This window comes from Loa loa, assembly GCF_000183805.2.
Source record: "Loa loa unplaced genomic scaffold supercont3.24, whole genome shotgun sequence".
Taxonomy (NCBI): Eukaryota; Metazoa; Nematoda; class Chromadorea; order Rhabditida; family Onchocercidae; genus Loa; species Loa loa.
Window position 1 is genome coordinate 223,238 of NW_018108204.1, and position 9,723 is coordinate 232,960.

The window sequence follows — 9,723 nt, forward strand, 5'->3', positions numbered from 1 at the left end:
AAAACGGGAATAAGCATTGGCAGCGATGATAGAGGAGATGAGAAATTTTATTAAAATTGTTCAGACCGGTTGGCTGATTCAAGGATGATGAATTTGAACGTACCGTGCATGTACAGTGTCGGAAACAATTGAAGATGTGCGGGAAGGATTAAGGCATTCGATGCTGTGTCCAGAAACTGAGGATTCCTGAGGTGTAGAACCAAACGGAAACACACTACGATAGGTTTCTTCGCAATGGTTTATTTGCCCATATAGAAGAGCCCAGAACAGTACGGCAGAATCCAAAAACAATAAATTATGATAATCCAGCAACAATAAATCATGATCATTTGATGCCGTTTATCCTTCGCTTCCTTATTGAGTAGAACAGTTAGGAATTAAGGTTAAAATACTGACATTAGTGATAACATTTAACCAGTAAAAAACTGCTCGACACTCTGCAAGTATTTTCTGTCAGTAATATTGTACCAAGTAGAAGAGATTTGCTCGAAATATTCCTTTCTTTATTGTGAAAGACATAAAGCTGGACTTTATAAGGAGAAGAAATGAAATAACCAGCATGTGATTCATTTATCATCGAATGTCTCTGAAATAAATTAGCTGCGGCATCCTCCGAAGACGATAGGGCTTGATAAATTAACACGTTGTTTGAAACAACCAATTTTAACATGTTTGTTCAGTAAGAAAATTTGCTTCATATGTGCAACAGCCAACCGCTTTCGCTGGTGAAAAGTACGGAAGAATGCCACGTACATCGCGATAAACTTTTGTCGAGTATCAAAGAGAATTGTAGAGAAATGTTTACTAGTCGACCGTCGTTCCACTTGTCCCATATTTGTTACGATCAACATGCTACACCAAATGATTAAATAATTGTGATCGTCTTATCTGTTGGAAGGTGTTCTGATTACTCCGAAAAATTAATGCCAACTCAGTTAAGTATTAGTTTCTCAGTCGCTAGCACAGTCAGCAGTCTCGAAATCTCAAAAGTTTCAGAAAGAGTTCGAGAAAAGTGCTACAGAAATACAGCAAACAGGAGAAAGCACAAATAATAATATCCCAGTTTTCACATACCAGGATTACTGAAAAGGTTTAGAGCGGAAGAAAAGTAGGTATCCATTTAATACTTTCTATAATATCCATGATCAGGCTTTAACTAGTACATTCACATTAGAGACAAGATTTAGAGAAAATTCAACAGTATCTTCGCATTTATAATAAGGATTAAGTACTAAGCTAACGCAGAGAAAGATTTTATACTTGACTCTTTAGAAATTTCCTAGAAAGCACAGCCAGTAAATCCCTTATTACTCATTAATATTGTTTGGAAGATAATTCAAATTACTTAGGTATCTTAGAATAAACAAATATGATGGGCAAATTGTTGTGCTCGGGTAAGTAAAACGCAGCCTTTCACTATCATATAGCAATGACATAATCAGCAAATCTAACAAAAATTTTTTTGTATAAGTTTGAACAAATATAAGTATGAACATTTAAGCATGAGAAAATTGAATGAGCCCGGCTGATAAGGTTCATTCATCAAATCTTACACTAAAGAGTAAAAGTTCAGTATGAAGTCCGCAGGCTTTTAAAATGCTAAAAACAGATATTCTCATATAAAGTGTATGCAATTGGAAACAAAATCCAATTCCACATTTATACAGTATGCCGTTTTCTCGACGTCAGCTAGTTAGAATCAGAAAATTATATTTCAAAATTTGAAAATCCAAAATCGTGATACTGATCGTGATGAGATCGCAAAATTTTGTTAAGCAATCTAAAAATTTGTAATGATCCACATCTGTCGCACTATTTCAAAACCGAACTATATCTGCAAAGTATTCGAATAAAGTCAGCCCAAAGCAGATATCATATAACTGACATGGACATATTACACAGAATGCCCAATCACGAGGGAAGAAAATTAAGCCAATGAAGTTCCGAGACAAACCTGAGCAGAATTAATTCGTGAGCATAAGTATTTTCAATTTTAACTTACAATAATGCGTTAAATATAAGCATATGCATATTATGCTTATTTTAACCAAAGATATGCATATCAAATAAGCATAACAAATAAATATATGCACAAATAAGTATTCAAGCTTTTGCCCATGGTATTTCAATACTCATACCAATATTATGCTTCCTTTAATCAAAGATAATAGAAAGAAGGAATAAATGATGCAAGACAACATGTGTCAAAATTATATAAGGCAGTGATGAATTGGCGTTGGCAAAACAACTTACTGCTATCATTTATAAGTTGTGTACAATTAGCTTTCGCTTGGAATCATATATAAAATTATTTATGCGGAAATGTTGACTCCTGTAAAAATTCTCCACATTCTCGATGTGAACTTGTTGTGCCTGAAACAAAAAGCAAAACTTGAAAATATTAAAAATATTTACTTCTTAAAAGATAAACGTTAAAATATGAAAAAATAAAAATCGATTATGAGCATTCGTTCAACATCAATATATTTTATCGCTATTACCACACAATATATTTTTTGAATATAGCAGAACTTCATATCCATTACCTTCATTCCGTTCTTAATAAACGGACTATTTATATGGAAATTTATGTCACATTTTCGAGTGACTAATGTATAAAACTCAAACTAGATGAGAGCTTTAAGCATACTAGGCATATCTCTGACCAATTGGAAAAAAGTGATACGCTATCTTCTGCTTCTAACAAATACGGAGAAGAGCCAACATTATAACAGAGCCTAAATGTACAGCTGAGAGTATCAAGTCGCAGTTTCCCTAATCAGAGTATCTAAGGTAATTAATTCAGTCTTCCAATTTGTGAATGGGCTTATCAGATACAATCTATTGTTCGCAAAAAATTCAGCTCAGGAAGACAAAGAAAAAGGAACAAACATACTTTTTCAATAAAATCAGATTCGGGAATACTGATAGCTGACAGAGTTGTCTCCTTATGTCGCGCTCGTTCATAATGCAACTGATCTCTAACTAATTGCTTCAAGAGATACAACAGTAATTCATTGTGGTCACGACTGACAAAAATGTACCTATCAAAATTCTGAAAAGAAAAAAGGAGTAGGAAAGAGATCATGCATTTCATATTAAGGAATTTTTTAATTTATCCCTTAGTGAACTTTTCTGATGATATTAGAGTTTATAAACCACAAGTTACAAACCCTTCGCATTTGCCGCATAACAGATGCTTTCTGTGTGTTAATAAATGATTCAAGTATTACTCGTACAGCTACATCGACATCCTCATCGCATACATAGGAACGAAGATGCATTTTAGCATGAGCTTCGGCTAGACGAATCAAAGACTCCACATGACGCACTGTTACAGCAACCGATCCTGTTGCCTAAATTTATTAATAATGAAGAGAAAATTTTGTATATTTACGAGCAGAAATATCCTTCAGTTTAGCTAGCTATCTCTCTACTTATTTCTGTGTTCAGTGTGACAGATGTAGAAAAATCTCCGAAAAAAAGCAGAACAAGGCATGAGGTCCTATCATCCTCTACATAATTTTAATGCAATATTATTCATATCCCGTTGTTTCCAAACTATGCTTTAGCAAATTGAAAAATGTAATACTGGAATAACTTTGAAGATGAGAATTCATTGTGCGGAACTGTACAAGTCTACAAGTAAACTCTACAAGTCTCCAAGTACTAAATGCATGTTATAACATGAACTTGCAAAGGGAAAACATAAAGTGGTCATGAAATAATTTTTCTAAACATACCAAGGATTCTTTGCGCATTTCGGCAAAAAATTTCGAAATTTTATCCTGCGGCAACTGTTCCAATTTCGGATGTGTATTTTCCCGGGCGTACATCAAGTATTTCCTCAACATCGTTTGTGGTATCAACTCTAAACCACTGGCTGGATCTTTTTCTGGTTGCTGGATAAAAAGATCTAATATTAACGTGAATTATTCCAACGCCCCTCAATTCAACAAAATTGGTCCAATGGTTCAATAGTTAACATTGCAAACCAGTTTTTAAGTAACAGTAGTCTGTGTATAAGTGTGTTACCACCATTAAACACATTTCATTAAATCAGCGGACTAACTCTGCAATTCCCCCAAGTAATTGTCTGGTTGTCTTGGAAAAATAAAGCAATAGTAACTAAAATAACTTACAGATATCTGTTGTGAATTTCTTTGTTTCGCTTCTTTTTCTTGCAATTCTTTTGTATTTGGATGGTGCTTGCGGTGACTGTCCACAACAAAATTAGCAAGCCGTTCATCTTCTACTGGGTCTACCTAAAACTCCTCTATATAGAATTCAGCTTACTTAACCTGAAAGTTTAGAATTCACCCACCGTATCTCGCACTACACATAACACATCGAATCTACTAAGAATCGGTTCGGTAAGATCAACATTTTCAGCGAAAGTACGTGAAGGATCGTAGCGACCACCGATTGGGTTCGCAGCAGCAATCACAGTGCAGCGTGCATGTAATGATGTAACAATGCCAGCTTTAGATATAGATATTGACTGCTGTTCCATTGCTTCATGAATCGAAGTGCGATCCTGAAACACCCATGTTAAGAAAGCTATATAATAATTATTTTTTGACCAAAATAGAACAGGATTTGTTCTTGATTCAAATGATAATATTTTTTAAACAATACTTGGGAATCAGTAAACCAACCTGATCATTCATTTTGTCGAATTCATCAATGAGACAAACTCCTTTATCTGCAAGTACCATTGCACCTGCTTCAAGTGTCCATTCTCGTGTTATGGGATGACGCTGCACATATGCCGTAAGACCGACAGCCGAGGCACCTAAAAGAAAAAATGAGAAAATCTCTTTGTTTATTCGTCTTTTTTTCACCTTCTAGAAATGTAAAAATGGACCTAGAAAAAGCTGAGAAACTATACCCTGGCCCGTAGTAAGAATAGCCCGTGGTGCAGCATGCGCAGCATAGCGCAGAAATTGAGATTTCGCTGTACCAGGATCACCGCATAACAAAACATTGATGTCACCTCGAATGCTGTGCTTTTCACCAGGATTTTTCTGTTCACCTCTGCATAACAAAAAATTAACAAATGAGAAAAGGAACTGCTTTCATCCTAATCAATTCTGCTCTTTTCATTAAAAAATATTCAACTCAACAAAAAATCACCTGAATAGTGCCAGTGCAATGGCCCGTTTGATATGATCATGACCGTAAATCGACGGAGCAATGCTTGCAAATATTCTTTCAGCTATCTGTGGATCCTTTGATAATTGCCGAATAATCTGAACATACCAAATTTAAATTACAAAATTTTTTCTCTGTTCAAACATGTTTTTCTAAAAAAATTGATACTAATTTAAAATCGGACCTGAATATCCTCATCCGTAAGACTGTCAGAATCAATTTTATCTTTCCTCGTTATATAATTCGCATATATTATGGTATTGAAAACAGGAAAACCTTGCTTGCTGTTCATTGACCCATCATAATTGTTCGTATAAATGCCGGTTAATCCCTAAAAATAACGCAATTCATCAGAAGCAAAAAAAATTAAGGATGAAGTCACCAAAATCTCCCAGACATCACTATTACGCTCCCATGTTACAGTAACATATATGCCGAGCATACGTAAACTAGTTTCGTTCATCCACTAGGTAGACATGAAATAATTAAGGATGCCTAAACTTACGACTTCATCACCCGGTTTGCATGCATCACACAAATCAGCTGTAAGCACCACATCTTTGCTTCTAGGCAGTCTTCCTGCAGCAACACTGTTCGGACTTTCTTGGATAGTTATTCGTTGATAATTATGGTAAATGGTATTCTCCATATTTAACTCAAATGGCCCACGACTTTGACAAGACGGACACATTGTAGGTTTCACTTCTTCATCATGATGTTGCACAAATGGACCGAGAAGATAACCGCATGCACCGCAGTCAAATTTTACAACAGACAACCGTGGTAGTATTCCTGTACCAAATAGAAAATCATTAATGTAACTGTACACAACTGGAAGCAATATTCGATGGGAATTCGATTACAAACTCAAGTCAGAAGTAAGCTAATTCGAAATTGGTAGTTGCTTGGCATTAGCAAACCTGTTGTAACTGTTACAACACCAGATGTTCTGACCAACATATTCAGATGCAACTGACGTAACATTCGTATATCCTCTTCAACAGGAAGTCCCCGTATACGTACCTTTAATATTTATAATAAAATTCAAATTAATAAAGAAATTTGAAAAATAAATCTTTTTGCTTGTAACATATCAGAATAACAAAACAAGTAGTGTACCTTGACTTCCGGAGCAATACGAGGAAAGAACGGAAATAACGAAAGTGTAACCTCGGTCACTCCACGATCAAGATAATTCAGCACCTATAAAATTTAAAAATTTGATGTCAGTGAATCAACAGTAAACTGTTAAGCGAAAGAACGCACAAAAAGGCAATTTCATTCCAACTAATTGTTGGAAAATGCTATATTAAAATTAAATATGCATTTTTCTAGAATTTCAACACATACTTGTACAGGTGCCTCTGGCAAGAAGTAGCAAATATTCTGTTCGCCATTTTCACTTGCCAAGTCTTCATAATCAATCTCTAGTGACTCACGATTTTCTGCCACCATCAATTTTATCGCCTCTAAATACTTTAGTTTCTTGGTCTTCGCGTCCTTATATCCACGAACAAAGCTTTTAAAGCTGCAAAGCAAGTTGTATCCCATAATCAGTCAAGGATTATATCAGATTTGATATGTAATAACACTGCTATTTAAGGAATACCATGATTTCATCTGGATTTTCGAAATATGGACAAAATTCATGACATATAAACTGTAATTTACATGTGGTTTACTAATGATGATTCAAAGATTCAGAATAAAATTATGAACGATTCGGATTACTAACCGTCTGACTATTTCTCGTCCCACCGCTTCATCTGAAACGTGTTCGCGTGTCGACCTCCCTCGGAAATTTTCTAAAATATCGATAGGAATTTCTTCGTCCTCTTCGATTTCCATTTCGTTATCATCAGTTCGATTTTTTCGGAAATAGCGGCGGACACGCCGTCCTACATCTGCATCATCCTGTAGACTTTAAACTTTGTGATGCAATGAACAAGTGTCAGAACACATAAATAACACTGTCACAAGAACAAACTGTTTCAAAACACCAGAATAATGGAAAGATTAATCAATTCTTAGAAGATACCGAAAATTTTGAAAGTTGCTTTCCACTATTTGATATCTGTATTTTGAATTAGATTTGCAACATTTCAAATATCGCTAACCGCATGAATTCAAATGCATCATAAATTATTACAGAAGGATTAAAATTTGAAGCATTATTTCAGTGCAAAGAAACATATACAGTGATTCGTCTTCAGGAAAAGAGAGAAATACATTGTTAGGCTTACATTAAGGCAAGTCGGAATATACTGTAACTACTTGACATACCTGCTCGTAGAGTAGAGCATCTTCATCCAGCAAATTATCCCGCTCATCCATCTCGCGTTCAGCTGCACGACGTGCTCCCTCCGTCAATTCCGTATATTCTGATTCATCGTCCATGCCCGATTGTGAGTAAACATCCAGCTCTGGCTGTGGACGATAATCTCTGGAAAAAAAAACACGCAATTTACTTGAACTAACCTTTTGAAAAAAGATTTAGAAGTTTCAACCAAAAGTTTACTGCATAGAAGTCCTATAGAAATCCAAGAAGGTCATATATTTACCGTTCCATATCGTCACCAAAAAGGTTTTCTCCTTCTTCCTCGTCTTGTAATTCTTCGTCTTCAACACCAAACAATTCGGCTAAAGCGTTATCGTCGCCATCTGCGGCTAGATCATCATTTTCTCCAGAAACATCAGCAGGAATATTTTCTGACTGATAATCATCTTCGCCTGTATAAAATTCAAATGACATAATGATACACACCAACAGTGATGTAAACCTGATGCATTCCTTTCTTTCAATCATTTGGAAACTACTGTTCAATTCGAAGTATAGAGCTGGGAATAACCTTGAGAACGAGCTGCTCGAGAATAATCTGAATGTTGGGACATGATCACAAACCAACCGATACAATCACTAGTTTATTTTTTCGAAAACCTGAAATACCACCAAACACATATGAAATCCTTTTAAGTTACCCATGCTCAAATGTCCCTCATACTACCAATAAACTCAACCCTCATCTCCGTCCCCCAACTCCCAACCCACATCATGCGACAATCACCCTTCATTCGTTTTGCCCAGTTCTTTGCAGCGGATTAGAATTTTAAATTTGTAAATTTCGCGCATTCCATTCAGAACTCATTGGACCATTGGAGCTATTTTGTTAAAAATGAGTTTAATACGACGCGTTTGTAGTTAAGAGAGATGGAGACAATACTGCATTTTTCAAATGATAATTGCAGTGATTGACATTTCCCTCCTAATGGGGAATTCTCTTCAAGCTTGAAGCTTTCCAAATTCCGGTTTGTGAGTTAGGTGTGATAGAATTTGGTTCTGGAATCATTTTTCGGCAGTTTACATACATGCGGATAGTAAAGGATTGTAATAAAAGATTCATCATCAGAATTGTCCGGTCACGCAGTATTCTTGCCCTACTCTCTTAAGTGCATATTACATACAGTCCTTCATAAATTTTCTGAAAAAAAGATTTCCATGATGTCACCAGCTACCAATTATCTTATTAAACCAACATAGTGGTCAAGGTGTTGCTCGTTCAGGTCATTCAGCTTTAAAGAATATCTCCTCCTTTCAGGTCCTTCGGAGCATAACTATTCCGGCAAGTTATTAACGAGAAAGATGGGATGTCCTAAAATAAAAGTGCCTGTGAAATCTGGGTTTGGAAGCCCAAGAGCTCGGAAGCTCTTTCCATCACCATTTTGATGACATTTACAAACTGCACATTCTCAACTTTATTTCCCTCCTTTCTTTGCTAATCTTCTTTTCTTTAAGTATCCTGCTCCTGAAAGTTGTCGGTGGTTTGCCCTTGCTACCTTTATTGGATTGTTCCATATGATACTAACCTGATGTGATACAATCTGTCACTGCATCGACTGTATGCACAGAGTACTACCGAATGCATGCTGTAATTGCATGCACTATGCATGTGTATGGAATCCACGAAATCAGAGTCAGAAAATGCTGTTTCAGAAGTAGACGGACGCATGAGGAGATGCGATGAAATGAGTAATAATACACAGTGATTACGTGGTGCAATAATGATACTGTTTATTTCAAAACGGTTAGTTGCTGCGCGAGTGAGATTCAACGGTCCTAGCAGGTATCGCTGCTTGCTGTTGTTGCTGCTAGTGATCCCTGATCCATGATCCATAATCCATCAAACAATTCAGGTGTGTAGACGGTATATTTTCAATTGGAAAAAAGAAGGAAAGGTTTCGCTGAGAAGAAAAATGCCTTCCTGAGATCAAAAAAAGAACGCTGTAGAAAGTTGTGTGAGGTCGGAAATCACTTCCTAATTAGAATTAAAGGTTTTGGAAATCCTCAGGGATAATGAAATTTTGTATGAATTATAATGCCCCTGGTAATTTGCGTGCGTAACCCTTCCCCTCCAAATGCGGTAGTATTTCATTTCTTTTCCTCTTCCTTCTTTTCATCCTCCTTCTTTTCCTCCTTCTTTTCATCCTCTTTCTTCTCTTCTTCCTTCTTATCTTCTTTCTGCAATGTATCACTTCTCTGGATTTGAAAATCCAAATACCTTAAAATTCTCT

At 36.0% G+C, this 9,723-nt stretch overlaps 2 protein-coding genes across 2 annotated transcripts in view; both read right to left on the bottom strand.

Annotated features, from left to right (window-relative positions):
* Nucleotides 1-2,262: 2,262 nt before the first annotated feature.
* LOAG_09778 (DNA replication licensing factor MCM2) lies at nt 2,263-8,046 on the bottom strand (the record flags this gene model as incomplete). Its single annotated transcript, XM_003145305.1, has 18 exons — nt 2,263-2,373; nt 2,897-3,055; nt 3,174-3,356; nt 3,744-3,902; nt 4,143-4,265; nt 4,325-4,537; nt 4,659-4,795; nt 4,892-5,037; nt 5,137-5,252; nt 5,339-5,485; nt 5,660-5,946; nt 6,075-6,177; nt 6,274-6,357; nt 6,505-6,682; nt 6,890-7,068; nt 7,438-7,597; nt 7,716-7,884; nt 8,004-8,046. 18 exons carry the CDS (start codon nt 8,044-8,046, stop codon nt 2,263-2,265), a joined length of 2,697 nt encoding a protein of 898 aa, XP_003145353.1.
* Nucleotides 8,047-9,580: 1,534 nt separating this feature from the next.
* The window catches only part of LOAG_08689 (MSP domain-containing protein), a gene marked incomplete at both ends in the record, with an annotated part of 1,307 nt that continues 1,164 nt past the window's right edge, over nt 9,581-9,723 (bottom strand). The window contains one exon of the mRNA XM_020447771.1: nt 9,581-9,710. Coding sequence (XP_020302035.1) covers nt 9,581-9,710 — 130 coding nt within the window. The remainder of the gene's footprint in view (nt 9,711-9,723) is intronic.